We start from the raw sequence: 18,256 nt of genomic DNA, 5'->3' as shown, positions 1-18,256 counted from the left end.
TTACAAATAATGTAATCCGCAACAGGCTTTGTCTAGCTTAACCACTAAATTAAACTATTTAGGCTATGGTGCCACCCCGGACCGTAGCCGGCCCAAACGTCCCCATGACACTGGCAGCGTTGCCCCGTTGAATTGCCAAGGAGATCTGTTGGACCAGGTACGATCCGGAGCGAGGATCGCAACCCCTATCTCTCAGTCGCCGACCCAATTCCCACACAAACTCCTTAGCCTCCGCACCCCAAGGCCCTGCAGTCTCCACCGCAACTGGTATAAAATCATACATTGGTTCCAAGGCAGAGTACTTCGTATGCTTCTGTTTAGCCGCATACTCCGCAGCTGAACCAGCAGCACCGATGGTGTGACTCATTTTTTATTTATTTTATGAATATTTACATTATAATATAATGTAAAGGAGAGGGTTGATATCATATAATTTATCTACTTCATAAAAGTAACTGTGACGCAGTTGGAGCAAAATTATAGCATGCCGTGTGTTGTTATTTTGTTGCAAAAAATTATATAATGCATGTAAAACTTGTTTCTGTTTCAGGGTTCCGAAGTTATTCTTTTAAAAATACTCACGTCTTTATGAATAATACATATAAAAACGTTTTATTTGCATTGCGAAATGAAGGCGTTAGATAGCTTAAAAAGTTTTTTACAATGCATGTCCTCGAAAAGTGCGTTTCCTACGGAGCCATATCATGCGGAAAGTACTACTTTTCCGCACTAGTGCTTTTTGTTTTCAATTTTTTTTACAGTACATATGGTGCTACTTTCTCGCACTAGTGCGGAAAAGAGCACTTTTCCGCACTAGTGCTTTTTGTTTTCAATTTTTTAATATTCAAACTTATTTGCCATGATATGTTTTTTTATTCATTTGCACAATACATAGTAAAACATTGTATGATACACGTGCGTAAAGATGATTTCCGCACTTGTTGCATAAATAGCTATTACAGTACATATGGTGCTACTTTCTCGCGTAAAGAGCAATTTTCGTGAATATGTCGAAAGTTTAAAGGGCCATATGTACTCTAAAACGTTTACGATGTACGACACACGTGCCAATAGGTAATTCGCAACTCGTGTCGATTTAAAACACTCCCTGCGTGTTTTAATTTATCGCCACTCGTTTCGAATTTCCTTTTTTCCGCACTTGTACCGTAATTAACTATTTTTTATTTATTTTAAACGGATTTTTTTATTTGATATTTTACTAAAAAGGGACCCATTTTCTTTGTTAATGAGTGTTAAGTTGGCAAAATCGTATACTACATCATGCTGAACGGTATAATTTATCACTACACCTGTTTGTGTCTTTGTATGTTCGCGATAAACTCAAAAACTACTAAAGCGATTCTAACGCGGTTTTTACCTATCGATAGAGTGATTCATGGGGAAGTTTCAGGTTGGCTTCAGGTATATAATTCGTTAAGGTTTTATGTGAATTTGTTGAAATATGACGATGTTTGTTCATGTTTAATCACGTCAAATATTAAGAGCTTTAAACGAAAATGCTGCCTAATCCGTTTGAGGTATAACAACACAATGTGGTGGGATTTATCTCTCTTTTATTGATTTACAAAAAAGTCCGCGATGGTATATGTCTATCTTTTAAGGATAACTTACTATACCCAATATTAACCTAGAAAAGGATCACATACAATGTCGTATTTACAAAGCTACAGACAGTATTAATCATTATAAAACTAAATACGTTTATTACATTACCCCCGCCCGCGCACCACCACCCCCCTCACACTGGCCTACAACGCTTTAAGCCAGAACCCCACTGCTGCGCACGCTACGCATGCACACGCTATACACGTCACACCACATGTCACCCACGTGGGTCCATTGGTCAGCTTCATTACATGTATCCACATTCCCTACTGCGGCGCAAGCGGCCCACGCTACACACGAAAAGGGCCACGTGCACGTAAACTTTCTTTTTTTAGGGTTCCGTAGTACCGTCTCTAAGCAGTCACCGTAGCCTATGTATTTTTAATTACCACGTCGGTGGCAAACAAGCATACTGCCCGCCTACAAGGCGCACGAATCGCACGATTCTCATCTTCCGCGCTCCCTCACCATAGAAACGTAAGTCGTAAGGCATTCGTCCGTAGTGTGGACAGCGTGGGTCGCAGTGGGGTTTTGTCGGCCACGCGCGCTAGCGCAACTGCGCGGCAGTGGGGTTCGAAGAAATAGGCATATAAAATATTACGCTTTACTACCCGTGCGAAGCCGCGGCGGGTCGCTAATAATTTATAAACCATGAATATTTTATTTGCCAATGCGAAATGGTCATTGTTTATAAATTTTATACTTCACTCTCTGATTCTATCATATTATGATGGCTCAACAGAAAGTAATGTATTTTTAATGTGGCCTCCATTTTAAAGTATAAAATGCGGTGGCTTAAGTCCCACCCGGTCATAACATCTACTTTTACTAGACACTTAACTTTTTATCACAATGGAGCATTTAAAAGATTTCGCGTCAGAGTTTTCTAAGCCTTTCGCAATTTGCTTTGATTTTTTGGCAAAGTCTAATATTTCGATTTACAATGAAACTAAAATTCGGGGGAAATTGCGAATTCTAGCGTTGGTTGTTTTCTACGTTACTTTTTATTTATCATTGGTAGTAAGTTTCAAGAAAGTTTTCACTGGAGAATTGGGGTTTTACGAGTTAGCAAACCTGTTACCTATTTTTATAGTAGCCACGCAAGGTAAGTACAGTATACTACAGATGTAATTGAATTTAAAGTTATTTTACAAGTAAAACTTTTTAATATCGTTTAGCTTCGTGAAGTTACGAATATTCTTGCAGACAGATTAGAAGTCCCGTTTGATTTTAGGTACCTTAATTTAAGTTATTATTAGTTGCTTACAGATATCACTATAATTAAAATTAAATTAACTTTCATAAAAATGTGGATATTTAAAATAAAATAACTGAAAATGGGTATATAAAATAGGGTATAGAAATAACTGAAGATGGTCGTACATTAGACATTACATTTTGTTTAACGGTTTCATTAATTAAGTTTATTCAAACCAAAGTGTAAAGAAATTATCTAATAAGTCAGAAACAACCTGATAACTAAAATATATACATACATACATATAATCACGCCTATTTCCCGGAGGGGTAGGCAGAGACCACGGATTTCCACTTGCTACGATCCTGACATACCTCTTTCGCTTCCTTCACTTTCATAACATTCCTCATACACGCTCGCCGGTTTAGGGTGCTCTTGACCTGGCCTTTCTTCAGGATTTCCCCGATCTGATCAGAGAAAGTCCGCCGAGGTCTGCCCCTTCCAACTCCCGTTTCTACCTCTCCCTTATATACTCTCTTTGTTAGCCTTCTTTCACTCATTCTTTCCACGTGTCCAAACCATCTCAACATACCTATATATAAATATACTAAATAATATACCTATACTAAAATACATACCCATCTAAATCTAAACGCCTCGATATGTCGCTCAAAAATTTCCAATCAATTAGGAAGATAGTGAACGACCACTTCTCCATACAAACGTAGTCCCGTCATCTCTGTGGTTTTTGACATTATAGAGAATATTTTTACACAATATGATTTTATTGTTAATTATGTGCATGATTAGTGTTAATGTAACATGTTATTACTGTTTTTGCATGGCTTATGTCGATATTTGCAAATAAAGACTAATACTGAATACTAAATATGATGAATACTAAACATTTGTTCGTTTGACTTTATTTAGGTTCTTTGATTATTTTGAAAGTTCAAGTTCAAAAACAAATTACATACAACTTTTGAAATGCTCCTAATTCTAATAACAATTTTAAAAAACCAAGAAAAACTAAACGAAGTACTAAATTGACATGTAATTGTGTAAAACTATTTTTTCCAATGTTAATTAATCCACTAGAGATGAAAATGGGGAGTACTTTTGTATGGAAAGGCGTTTTCACGCGGTCGTTCACTTTTGTCTTAAATGTGTTGATTAGTAGAGGAGCTTTAATTTTAAGACTAAATTCTGCCAGAATCTCCATTTCCAACCCAAATTTAAATTCTCACTAACCTGTTTATGACCACTGCAAGTGATTGGTATTCGGACCAATCCCTTACCGAATTAATCTACTTCGCACTCAGGTGTCCAAGTAATATCCTTTGAGACATATCCGACGGAATACAAAGGAACTTGGAACAGGCCAGTATACCATGACCCATATTTACCTTTGAAATAGTAGATCTTGGAGATCAAGATACATCGGTAGGTAATAAAGGTAGCTGTCCAGGACAGAGAGGTCTCTAATTTCTAAGTGCTGTTGTCCATGTTAAGGATGAAATTAAGATGGAAAGCGCTGGTACTGAATATGACAATGGGGAGAAATAAACTTTAGATTTGGTTTAAAATGACAGTTCAGGGTGAAATAGCTTCAGTAGTGGTTATTTAAATAAATAAAATTATATATCGAAAAATGGACCTTAAAAAAGATAATCCGAATTTAAAAAAAACCTTTTTATATGCGCTAGCAATTGATATGTTTGAAACCGCTGCCAAGCCAAATAGTTACAATACTGGTCAATAATACCCCCAAGCACTTAATGCGACCCTTTTTTTGGCATTTTTCTATTTTTTAAAGGTTAACTTTTTGTTATGAGTGTCCCAACATCTTGCAAGACTATTCCATGTATGTCATTCCTGTCCTACCTACCTACGCGTCATTGAGTAGTTCAAAAAATTCAAGATTTCTTTAAAAAAATTTTTACTTGCGCTTGTACTTTAGGATTTTCTTTTGCGAAACGCAAATTTTATTATTTCATTACGCTTAGGGGCGGGCGGTATTACTCTCAAAACCTTCTGACTTTAATCTGGTAAGTAGGTATGTTTAAAACATCAAATATATACTTGCCGCAATACCAACTGGCGACTGAGATCATAATGCTATCTCGCGTGAAAGAAATTACATTAATGCGGCATTAATTGCGGCAAGTATATATCAAGGTCCGACTGTACTTCGTATTCATGAATCAATCTTCGGTGAAGCTTAATTATTTTGTTTACTTAGAAAGTGGCGACAAACAAGCCTGCCCAATAACAAGTATAATAACAAAATAACAGTAAAGCAATATTACATCAACGCCGACGAGGGCCTTAAATTTTTATAATCCGAGATCGGGTGGGTGTTTGTTACACCGTTATTTAAAAAAGTAGTACATTAAATTAACATGTAAATAAAAATAAAAATGTGCTCATTTATTTTTTTGATTACATCTTATAAAATTTGCTTGTCAAATCATAAGATTTGCCTAATCGTATCCTCATAATAATAAGCAGATCATAAATTAGATACCTACTTGTTTGGCACCGTACGGGAATTAAAATAATTATATTTTTAATACAGTTGCTCAAAAAGTGGTACTTTTTGTGGCTGCGTAGCGTGCGAGAAGCTCAATTTCTCGAACTAGTGCTTTTTACTTTTTAGTTCCAAACTGTACTTTCGAAACGCAGTTAAAATTGAATTTAGCGCGGAGCAGGTACCAGGGCCTCATGAGTTATGAGGAGGTGTCGTTGACCATCCCGCGCCGGGCCCGCGGCGGCCGCGGCCGGGGCGCGCACGAGTATGAAGGTATCGCGGGCTGCGGCAGCTCGCGTATCTTAGCTGTATAGGTACTTTTGGTTTTGGTTTGGTTTGGTGGTATGATTCTATTAATGATATATTAATTTATTATTTTTTCGCAATTGTATTAAAAAACGTCGTTTACAACACGTGTGAAATGTCTTTTCACACTAGTTGTAAAATGTACTATTTTAGTTCAAACGTTAGTAACGATAATAAAAAGTTGTATTGTAAGGCCTCGGTCGTTCTCACCCGCGGCCCGCGGCGGGCAGCGCAGCGGCCCGTCGCTCGCGGCGTCTGTATGGTGTGTTCGTAGATGTTCGGGAGCGGTCATTCTTGCCCGCCATCTGCCCGCCGCGGGTTAGAACGACTTGGGCCTAAGTATCATTTACTTCGCATTTGATATCTTCTCAAATGTATTTATTTTTCTCTAACATTGTCTATAGAAAGACCATACATATTATAACAACAGCTAATTCTGCGATGTATTTTGAAAATAGATTAGATTAGATTATTTATTTTATGAAAGACAATTACATAATAAGATTGCATTGATACTCAAATATACTTCCATGTCCTGTTTCAATAGGCTACGGTACGGCTATGCTGTGTTGTTCTGGGTTCACATCAGTTAGAAGCATAGAAAGCAATTGGTAATAAGTAAATACTAAATTGAAGTAGAGCGGAGAAATTAACAAGATCATTAATGGAAAATACTAGGATAGTGTAATAGGTTCCACTTTTGATTGCTTAATTAATTATATTGGAAATATTCTAAGCTGAGGGATAAATAACTCCCTTGTATACATACTGTACAGTATCGTAGCCACAATTTTGGCACCTGTCTGTGGGTAGGTTTTTGAAAAGGGTGTTTTCATGATTAAAGTTATAAATTTAAGAAAATTAGGTACGTTTCAAATTATAAACGGGACACTTTATTGCTTCATAGTTATTGCAATTGTCATTATCAAAAATGTAAAATTATAAAAAACAGAAATGACCAACAACAAGAACACGACGCTAATTAAATAGTGCAGGGTAGAGGTAGACGGGTCGGGTAGGGCAGCACCGTCATTGAAACCGAAGAAATGTTGGATAGATTTGAATCTGTGCCGTGTCACACGAATTCACATTCTGGTGGCTCGGATTATCGAAATCATAATTTTGGATCTTAGGCAGCCCATTACTACACTAAGGGATCTGTCCCACCGGTCAGTAAGTACTTAATGTTAATTCTATTATAACCGAACATGTCTGCTTTCTCTGCATAACCATACACCAAACTTACTTGGACCTAAATACAATATCATCTGCTATTTCTTTTTTATTGATCGTTTTTATTAAAAGCATTTATGTACATAAAGTTTACCTATGCAGTTTGAAATTAATTAAACACCGTTCTACGAACATTTAAAGAACAAGCAATTATTTTCATGGTTATTGAAATCAGTAAAATTCCGGAACAGAAAATGATCAATGATTTTTCTCCAATTTGCTAAGAATTCTTAGCCTTGTAGCCAAAAGTAGTACGGGAATATCTTTATTTAAAGCTTTCTCAAATAAAAATGTTAATTTGAAAATATTTAAAGGCAAGGAATGTGTTCGATAATTCATTACTTTTCAAAATACATGTTTAACTATTCTAAGGAAATATATCCAAAAAAGCAAACAACACAATAAGGACTTCTGGTTTCAGGTGCAATGAAGGGAACAGTGATTGTTTCGAAGTTGTCAAAGGCCAGAATAGTAATCGATGAGCTTGGGTCCATGTGGAGGACCACTGGCCTGACGAAAACCCAACTTATGAAGAAAGGGGTTATGCTAAAGAGGATGAATCTTTGTAATGCAGGTAAAACATTCAAAGGTTTAGGCATATTGATATTGGTTTCTTTACTTTCATGTTCATTTTACTGCTGGTTACAGTTCGTGACTATTGTGGAAATTACTTACAGGAAGGTAATTTAGATGTATGAAATGTTGCACGATTATATCCTCCAACAGTACGTGAAGAATTAAATTTTACATGTATTTCCTTTTCTACCAACCATATACTTTACTTTACTTTGAAAACTGCTTTTTGTACGTTATAATATATAGTTCTTTTGAGCAAAACGTATGGAAAATGTAAAATTTCAGTGTTCTACTGGATGAACATCGTGGGCACATGGCAGTACATTCTGGTGCCATTATTTGAGACTCTATTCCGTAATTTTGTGCTGGGACAGGACAAACTGTTGTTCCCTTTTATATGCAGCCTACCGTATGACGCAAAAAGGAATTGGATGGTCTATTTAGGGACGTACTTTTGGGAATCGTACAGTAGTGAGTATTTTAGAACTATCTTTAGTACAATTTTGACCTGTCCTACTTTACTCCTGTCTAAAAATCATCGGTTATGAATTATGATTCATGCATTGCATAATAATTACAAATTCCGGTCAGGTAATCTGACGGTGAACACTATAAAACTTTAATATCTTTCAGAATTCAAGTGAGATAAAATTTGCAGTTCCATATCAAATTTTAATGTTGAATTTATTTTATTTCACTTGCTGTTTCAGAAACATACCAGTTATGTTTCATTATTCATTATACATTATTTTTTGTTTCATTATTCACGTAGGAAACGTAAATAAAAATAAGTCCTGTTTGGCTGAAATATCAAATCAAAAATAATTGCCTTGCCATTTATGTATTTTATTGTTCACAGTGCTTCATTTAATATACATGTATCTCGGCGTCGAGTTTTTAATGATCACTTTATGCTCACACCTCGCCACTGAGTTTGAGTTGCTTCGCGAAGAAATGCTCCACGCAAAGCCAATCTTAGAGCACACTGAGAATACAAGCTATAAAGACCATATTGGCGCAACGCTATCTTGTTCTAACAATGAAGATGTTGATGCTATTGATTATTTTGAAGAGGATAGCATTGCAGACGAAATTCGCGCGGATGAAGACGGACCGAGGATCCAAGAAGTTATAAGAAGACATCAGAAATTAATAATGTATGATTATATTTTTTCTCTTTGAATCAACAGCGAAAAGAAAGACCTAAACAAAAATTTTTCCTCCGTTATTACGTCTCACATAAGTTATGATAATATAAATGGACGTTAAGTCCTTGCCATAAGTGGTATGAACTTTCAGTTAAGTGGTTATATAATTATTAAAAACTTAATAATTATTTGTGTTATGTAGGGGAGACTAAGGAGGGTGACAGAGGGGAGTTGTGACAACAACGATTTCTCCAAAACTATGATTGTTAGCGAGCTGGAACTAGTGCTCTTAAGCCCCTTCAAAATGCGCATTTTGACGTAGTACCTGCCAACGGCGCATATAAAGTGGTTTTGGGTGTTATGTACAAAATATACGTACAAAAAACGCGAAAAGTAACTTTTCCCCAAAATTTTTGATTGTATCAATATCATATAAAATATAAAGTATTACGTTTACGTTGTCGTGATATTTTTTCTTATATTCTATGGTTTTTTAAGTTTCAAAATGTGATTTTGTTTTATAGTTTACATATTGTTTTATTATGACAGCTTGTCACAACTCTCCTATTTGTGTTTATTTTGCTGATTAGGTAGGTGTTTTTTTGGTCTTCTGGTATTCTCTCGAATTCCACAACGTTATTTATTTTCTTTTTTCAAATGACAAGTTCAACAACTATACAAAACAGACAAAATAACCAAACCAATAGCCAACATGTTGAATTTGATGCGATGATCACAGAAAGACCTATCAAGGATAAAATTGCGGCCGTATTAACATAAATAAATGAGTAATTAAATTAAGCCAATAGTAGATAGTCAAAAAATTCGTAAAGTTAGTTTTAAGCAAAGAAAATAAGATAGCGACAAAAACAAAGCAGAAAATATCCGTTTTTGCTTATGTTGCTTTGAACGGAAAATAATTGAGTTCAATTCATGAACTCCAAGGCTAGTCTCACGAAACATGCACCGCAGACATGCTTGAATTGGTTTTTAATAATATTTTTTTGATAAGGATTAGATTTCAGACTATTTTTTAACCGATTTTAAGATTTCAAAGGAGGAGGTTCTCAATTCGGTTGCATGTTTTTTTTTTTTTAAATGTTTGTTACTCCATAACTCCGTCATTTCTGGACCGATTTTGAAAATTCTTTTTTTGATTGTAAGTATATACATACAGATTGGTCCCGTTTTTGTCAAAACGCAGTTCTGATGATGGGATCCATGAGGAATCGAGGGAACTCCTCAAATCTTTAAGGCATACATATAGTGACTTTAGTATTTTTATCAACAAATCAAGCAATTACATTTAAAAAAGTGACATTTGATGAAGTGGAACTGCTGATGATGATCAGAACGGAACTCTTCAATGACGCATAGTTCACGTTTGGCGATTGGTCCTCTTCGTTATGTTTGTTGAGCAAGTTAGGTTTTCAAGAAACATTTTTGTCAAGCTCAAGTTCTAATGATGGGATCCATGAGGAATCGAGGGAACTCCTCAAATGTGAAAGGCATACATATAGTGATTTTTGTATTTTTATAAACAAATCCAGCACTTCCATTTTAAAAAGTGACATTTGATGAAGTGGAACTGCTGATGATGATCAGAACGGAACTCTTCAATGACGCATAGTTCACGTTTGGCGATTTGTCCTCTTCGTTATGTTTGTTAAGTAAGTTAGGTTTTTAAGAAACATTTTTCTCAAGCTCGAGTTCTGATGATGGGATCCATGAGGAATCGAGCGAACTCCTCAAATGTGAAAGGCATACATATAGTGATTTTTGTATTTTTAGTAACAAATCCAGCACTTCCATTTTAAAAAGTGACATTTGATGAAGTGGAACTGCTGATGATGATCAGAATGGAACTCTTTAATGACGCATAGTTTACGTTTGGCGATTTGTCCTCTTCTTTATGTTTGTTAAGCAACTTAAGTTTTTAAGACATATTTTTGTCAAGCTCGAGTTCTAATGATGAGACCCACGAGGAACCGAGGGAACTCCTCAAATGTGAAAGGCATACATAATTATAGTGATTTTTGTATTTTCATCAACAAATCCAGCATTTACATTTAAAAAAGTGACATTTGATGAAGTGGAAACTGCTGATAATGATCAGAATGGAACTCTTCAATGACACATAGTTCACGTTTGGCGATTTGTTCTCTTCCTTATGGACCCAGACCTAAACTTGGACTCGGACTCGGACCCGGGTCTGAACATGGACCCCAACTCGGACGCGGACCCGGACCGAACTCTGACCCAAACTTGGACCCGGACAGCCGGACACGGAGCCGGACTCTGATCCGGACCAAGACCCGGACCCGGAAATGCTACTAGAAAAGTGGGTTAGGTGGGTGGTTGGGTTTTGAACTGCGATTCTCACAGAACTGCTATCAGAAAAGTAGGTTAGGTTAGAGCTGTGACCCTTACAGAAACGAAATACTATCAGAAAAGTAGGTTAGGTTAGGTTAGAACTGCGACCCTTACAAAAACGAAATGCTACTAGGTAGGTAGGTGGTTTTACCTCCTTTTCTACATAATTAGGCAAAAGATGCTGTCTTTTTCATTTCATTGTCTGGAATCTAAGAGTGCACCATCAACAATAAGTGAACATTCAGCGGCCCCCATTGAAGTCGGTTTTTTTTTCTTAAAAATTATATTACGGCTGGTCCTAAAAGATACCACAATTTCGTATTAAAATACTAAGTATTATCCGCTAGAGTACTCACATTACACATAGGTAATTATTGTTTTGGTTGGTACAAATGATACAAATCTAGCATAAAATTATAGTAAGTAGTACTTTTTTGGATTAATAAGTATTAATTTGTACAAAATTGGTAAAATGGTATTTTTTATTCATCAAATAGGTAGTCAAAATAAACAGGTGTCACAACCTGCGTTCGAAGCTGTCACAAGTCACAACCATTCACAACTTACCTCGGTGTTAGGATTAGGAGAGTTGTGACACGGGGAGTAAATAGTTGTTCTGGTTTTCGTAGTTTTTCTCAAAAACTGTATTTTTATTCATGTTTGTAACAGGTTTTGGAAAAGTATGAATTATAAGCTACATATATTATAAACTTCATAGCGATGGTATGCTGTCACAACCCTCCTTAGTCCCCTAATGTGATTCTTTTCTTCCTTTGATTTTAAGTGTATTTCATTTATATATGTATAGAATAAACGATTTCTATTCAATTTTTTTTTATAAATTTAATATTGTAATTTTTAAGCTTTCATTTGATTTTAATTTTATCATATCAAACTTTAGATCAATATTGTTTGTTTTTCAGGTTGTCCGAGCTGCTAGACGACATATTTAATCGCATGATCTTTTTCAACCTGCTCTTCGCTACCATCACTATTTGTTTCTTCGGTTTCGTTGCTAAGGTGACAAAAGTTATAGGTACTTACAGTGAGATTCGAAATTTCGAACCTCACTGTAAAGGTAACGTTACGGGTCGGGATGTGGAGTTGTGGACACAAAGAGTTAAGAATTATACTACAACGTAAAATACGTAGGGCGATAGAGAGATATGGAAGAAAATGATATATTATGCTACGCCGACCCCAAGTGAATGGGACAAGGGCAAGCGAACGATGATGAAAAAAAGCTACACTCCGTCACATTTTTTTGACAAAAAACATGACAACGAAAATAATTTTGATCCAAAAAACTATGATTTACAATATGAGCCAGTGCCGCACTCTGGCGGCATAACATTGCAGTAATACGGGACGAAAGTTTTGTTTTTATAAACCAAAATATTGTTTGTGTACAATGGTTTATTTGTCCCTAACGAGTTAAAAGGGAACAGAACAACTAGGTGTTATAAAGTGAGATCTTCGTAACTTATAAAAATATATGTATTTATCTTACAGATTGCACGGGATCCTCCAGAAATGGCAAATAACTTTGTTGGCGTTGTTGCCTCCATGATACCTATATTCAACCTATGCTATTATGCAGATTTACTGTCTCGAGCAGTAAGTTCCATAAAAGTGAAATTAGTTGAAGTTTTGAAGTTTTAACCAATAACTGCGAGCAAAATACCTTTTCACCTCAGCAGCTCGAACAAGCCTACTTTCGTCACTCCCTGGAGTGAGGAAAGTGCGACATTCCTCACTCCAGGGAGTGAAACAATGTAGCTTTTTAATTTAGTGAAGGCCATGAACTGCCACTTCATACTTTTATTACGGTATGGTTATGGTATGGTATGGTATGGTATGGTATGGTATGGTATGGTATGGTATGGTATGGTATGGTATGGTATGGTATGGTATGGTATGGTATGGTATGGTATGGTATGGTATGGTATGGTATGGTATGGTATGGTATGGTATGGTATGGTATGGTATGGTATGGTATGGTATGGTATGGTATGGTATGGTATGGTATGGTATGGTATGGTATGGTATGGTATGGTATGGTATGGTATGGTATGGTATGGTATGGTATGGTATGGTATGGTATGGTATGGTATGGTATGGTATGGTATGGTATGGTATGGTATGGTATGGTATGGTATGGTATGGTATGGTATGGTATGGTATGGTATGGTATGGTATGGTATGGTATGGTATGGTATGGTATGGTATGGTATGGTATGGTATGGTATGGTATGGTATGGTATGGTATGGTATGGTATGGTATGGTATGGTATGGTATGGTATGGTATGGTATGGTATGGTATGGTATGGTATGGTATGGTATGGTATGGTATGGTATGGTATGGTATGGTATGGTATGGTATGGTATGGTATGGTATGGTATGGTATGGTATGGTATGGTATGGTATGGTATGGTATGGTATGGTATGGTATGGTATGGTATGGTATGGTATGGTATGGTATGGTATGGTATGGTATGGTATGGTATGGTATGGTATGGTATGGTATGGTATGGTATGGTATGGTATGGTATGGTATGGTATGGTATGGTATGGTATGGTATGGTATGGTATGGTTTGTTATGGTTTGGTATGGGATGGTTTGGTATGGTATGGTTTGGTATGGTATGGTATTATATTACTTTTTTTTTTGTTTATTCTGTGTAATTCGAAATACATTTTAACCTTTAATATGTTCTCACTACTGAGGTGAAAAATTATGTGTGCAACACGAGAGCAAAGTAATTTTACATCTCGTGTTTCTCTTTCTTTCGCTTTCTCGGGACTCAAAATAAACTCTCGCAAGAAAAACCAACTTTCCTCTCTTGTTGCACAAATAACTATTACTTTATTGTACCTCTCGGGTCGATTGATTTTTATTCATTGATTCTACGGCAGTTTATTTTTAATTAGATGGGGTCTGTCACGGTAAATATTTGTAGACATTTATTGGAAGTTTGATAAGAATAAAATGTGACATTTAAGTAATAAAAATAGGGTCAAAAGTATTTCTTTAATTATTATTTTTTAATTAAGCCAACCAAAAGAGACTTAAAGGAAGTGTCATAGGGGACCGTCATTTGACGCCAGAGGTATAGAGTCCGCAATCCCGTCGCGCTGTCAACTTGATAGGATAGGTTGGGGAATGAATAGACACCCTAATTGAAATAAGAATAATTATATCTTAAAATAAATATAAAATCGAATTATTTTAGTGTGTCGACACAAGCACATCTCTCAGAAACGAAATGTGTTACCGTTAACATAATTTTCTTAAATGGATCGAAAACTTTCTATGTGGTGTAATATTAAACTTGTCTCAAAAATAGAAACCATTAGAAAACACTTCCGTTGAAAAACTACTAAGAAATCAAAACAATTGACTTACTTTTTTACGGTGGTTCCGTAGCCAAACTAGCAGAAATCATTTAATGTTTTTTTTTTGTGTTTCAGAGTGCCGGGGTCGCTGACTCTGCTTATCATAACTTATGGTACGAAGGCGATGTGCGATATCAGAAGATCATTATCTTTATCATTCTGAGGTAAAACTAGATCCATATATGGTTAAATACTTATTCTCTTTCAATATAAGGTCAGAATAGATAACTTATGGTACGAAATCATTATTCTTATCATTGTGATGTAAACCTGGATCTACACTTGGTTACATAACTATGTATTTTTTTCAAGGTTAGGTCAGGCCTCTAACTTACCCCCCGCGGGTTGCTCACCTTGTCGTTGTGGCCCTCTTAGTAACCGTGGCTTGGTCACCCACGCGGTGAAGCGAAGAGGCAACCAGGGCCGGCCTGTTTTAGGCGCGGGCTGGCCCGAGGAGGACGCTCCAAGTGGGCTGGTTTAGCCCTCGAGTGGGCCGTCGAGGAAGAGGAGTGTCGGTATTGCGGTAAGCCGTTCTCCCTATCCTCGGCGGCCGAGGTGGGATCGCAGGGGAAGAGGAGTGAAGGTATTTCGATGCGCCACTCTCCCTATCCCCTGCGAACTTGGCGGGGCCGTTCCGCTGTAGCGGCGTTGGTGGGGCTGCAGAGGAAGAGGAGTGTCGGTGTTACGATCTGCCGTTCTCCCTGTCCTCTGCAGCCGAGTTGTGGTTTCGCGGCAGAATCATAGACCTGATCTGTCGCCGGGCGCCGGGGAAATTTCTGGCGCCCGTGACTTCCTTGTGGAGGGCTCGGGGGGGTCCGCTACAATTCAGAACGGAAGCCGAGGAGGAAGGCGCGTCGTACTATCTGGCGCGCCTAGCGTGAAGGGCCTTCGGGTATTCGCGAAGGAGTCGCGCGCGGGCGGCTGCCGCCGGTGGGGTCGCGGATGAGTACGTAAGCGTTCCCGTAACCCCATCAATAGGGCGGCGAGGCGGCATATGGGGGGTTTTTAGTGGGTACACCGTGGGCCTCATTAGTTTAGACGGGAGTCCCACATCCCCCGCACCCGGGTGGTATGCGGAATGCATTTTTCCCTCCTAGCAAAAAAAAAAGGCCTCTAACTTAACGTATAGAGGTCGGTAAAATAACATTTCCCACGGGATCTATATCCTCTTTACCTGATTGGGGTAGATAAGTCATCTAATTTTACCTGTATGTATATTTTGGCTTCTTTTTTGGTGGCAGTTGCCATTTTGGTAGGGATTTTAGTAGATGTCAGTGTTATTCCAATAGCTAAGGATAACCCATGTAACGTAGATGTAAATACAGTGAACACCACAGCATCATGTGAACTACTCGAATATCAACTTTTTCGTCTCTTGAAAGGAAGGTTGTTCCATCCATCAACGTTTTGCCACATGATAGATGTGATATATTAAAGTGCTATTACATTATACTAGAAGTAAAATTACGTGTAGTGGTTTGTGAAGTTAGTTTTTCCTCAATTCAATAAAAAATCGATTCCTTTACCTTTCATCTCAAAGGGGAAACTGGGCCTCAAAAGGATTAAATAGTCGGTTTCCTCATATAATAGGACCTGGCCGGATCGCAGTAGTAAAATCGCCCCTGGCTGAATTAGAAATATTGTTATGCAAGTTTATTTGTTTTATTATAAGATATAATTTTGCTGAATATTAAGCCTTAAATACTTACGATTAGCGAAAAAAAAAAACAGTTTCTAATTTTTTTAGCCAAACTACTTTATCGATTGACATGTCGTTTGGATATTTTATACATGTATTTAAGATACATTTATAAAAAAAGGTCCTAGCGTCTTTTAAAGTCAACATTTTTGGCTGTTTAAGTTTTTCTTTTTTTTGTTTACTTGCAAGTTAGCGACACCTACCATATTTTGATATAATATAGACATTTTAATATTCTGTTACATTTTTTTTTTCAAAATATGGTAGGTGTCGCTAACCTGCAAGTACAAAAAAAAAGCAAACAGCCAAAAATATTGACTTAAATACATGTATAAAATATCCAAAGGACATGTCAATCGATAGTCCGTAATAGACGGATACAGTCTAAGGAAAAAACGTGCCACGAAAATGAAGAAAATTTCATTCTCAAATAGATGCCGCCACTACCTTTGGCCTACTCTCGGATAGATGGCGTTGACGGTTTCGTTTGTTATTTAACAATTTTAACGCATATCAGTGAAAGAACATGGGTCAAAATCATATTTAAAAAAAAAAACATTTATCCATATATTATTATAGGTATTTTTGTACATCTTCATTTTTATTTTTAATCGTGTGTCAATAGATGGCAGTGAATTTACTGTGGCTACAAAATTTACTATGACAGTACCGCTCTATCCTATTATATCCTCTTTGGTACATAGAGACGACTAGACGAGGCCTGCGCCCATTGTTGGGACATGTAATGATGATTTTTTTTCGCAATTCATAATTCCGTTTTTATCTTTTTAGGTCTCAACAGCCATGCTGTTTGACATCTATGAGATATGCGCAAGTTACTTTGAATACTTTTACCACGGTACGTATCTTAAATTTTTTTTTTCCACGAAATGGGTTTAATACCTGAATTTTTAGAAACAGTATTGATCATTTCAATGCTTTTTTACCGTTTTATATTTCATTAAAAGTTCATTCATTTTACAGGTGCTGAGTACTACGTGGTCATATTTCTCGCTAGCAATCAGTGTATATGAAACCTAAATAGATATATAATACACTAAACCAGAGTAGTTTTATACAATAATATATAAAACAATTAGTAAAATAAACGCTTTCAACAACTGTGTAGTTAGCCTCATCATTAAAGGTTATATTCGGATAGCAATCGACGAAGCGGAATGCATTGATGTAAATGTCGATTGATAAGACAATTTGACATTTTCTACAGCAATGCAGTGGGCAGCGATGTTGCACAACAACGCAGCAGTAATGCTGGTGCACTCAATCTGAATGTAAATCTGTTTAGGATATTACATGGTGTTTAATTTTCCCTGCGCTACACAAGCTATTGAAAATTAAATAGATTTTTTCGCCTAATTTTTGATGGACATTTCAATAATGTATAATGACTTAAACATGCAGTATAATGTTAATTAGCCTTCTAATGTAAACAACGGATGTACACTTCAAACTTTTCTAATTTGGACATTCGCGACACATTTTTTCGTCCGTTTTATTTCGTTCCGGTTTAATTAAAGAATTTAGCTTTAAGTGGAATTCCGTTTAATTATTCCCATACGAGCGGACATTGTTTTATTTTATTAAACAATTCGGCAAAACTTTGTTGCCGATCAGTAGGAATTAAAACGTTAACTGAATTTTGTTGTTTCTTGTTTTATATTGGTTAAGTTAATATATTTTTAATGAAATAAATTAGCACGCTTTCCAGCTTGTTGGGAGTTAATTCCTCAAAGATCTTTTTGGATCTACTACACAGTTTACAATACAAAATGTGAGATGTGCAGTAAAGAGTACTGTATTGTCTTTGAATGATAATAGAAGGGTTAAGGATGACGTTAGACCGGGCCGTGTCCGGGCCGAAGCTTCCGGCGCTTATTTTCTATGACATGACAGGTGATCACGTGATGCTTTCCGTAGAAAACGAAGCGCCGGAAGCTCCGGCCTAGACACGGCCCGGTCTAACGTGAGTCTTCCTTTACACTGTAATTTAGGCATAAATCACTGCGATGATTAGTAGTGTAAGCTTCACCTTGATACACTGTTTAATTGATTCTGATGAGCTTTGATTTCAATATAGATATATAGTCAACCTATTTCATATCCTCTTGGCGTTTGTAGGTTCGAAACGTCGGGATGTATTATAAATTC

The 18,256-nt window shown here is 36.7% G+C and overlaps 1 protein-coding gene across 2 annotated transcripts; it reads left to right on the top strand.

The window, feature by feature from the left end:
• The first annotated feature begins 2,358 nt into the window (after window positions 1-2,358).
• On the top strand, window positions 2,359-17,144 carry LOC134747747 (odorant receptor 67c-like). 2 transcript variants are annotated; one of them, XM_063682370.1, is made up of 9 exons: window positions 2,359-2,731; window positions 7,315-7,467; window positions 7,755-7,940; window positions 8,329-8,626; window positions 11,914-12,010; window positions 12,503-12,607; window positions 14,464-14,552; window positions 16,880-16,946; window positions 17,072-17,144. In XM_063682370.1, exons 1-9 carry the CDS (start codon window positions 2,479-2,481, stop codon window positions 17,126-17,128), a joined length of 1,305 nt encoding a protein of 434 aa, XP_063538440.1. In that variant the 5' UTR covers window positions 2,359-2,478; the 3' UTR covers window positions 17,129-17,144. The 2 variants fall into 2 exon arrangements, with proteins under 2 accessions (XP_063538440.1, XP_063538441.1); XM_063682371.1 differs by lacking the exon at window positions 12,503-12,607.
• The last annotated feature ends 1,112 nt before the right edge of the window (window positions 17,145-18,256 follow it).

Source organism: Cydia strobilella, chromosome 15, assembly GCF_947568885.1.
Source record: "Cydia strobilella chromosome 15, ilCydStro3.1, whole genome shotgun sequence".
In the NCBI taxonomy this organism is placed as follows: domain Eukaryota; kingdom Metazoa; phylum Arthropoda; class Insecta; order Lepidoptera; family Tortricidae; genus Cydia; species Cydia strobilella.
This window is presented reverse-complemented; position numbering and strand designations above follow the sequence as displayed.

Coding starts and splice junctions, on each gene's coding strand:
- LOC134747747 (XM_063682370.1), top strand. CDS start 2,479: ATGGAGCATTTAAAAGATTTCGCGTCAGAGTTTTCTAAGCCTTTCGCA. Junction 2,732..7,314: donor TTTTATAGTAGCCACGCAAG/GTAAGTACAGTA, acceptor TTCTGGTTTCAG/GTGCAATGAAGGGAACAGTG. Junction 8,627..11,913: donor AGACATCAGAAATTAATAAT/GTATGATTATAT, acceptor TTTGTTTTTCAG/GTTGTCCGAGCTGCTAGACG.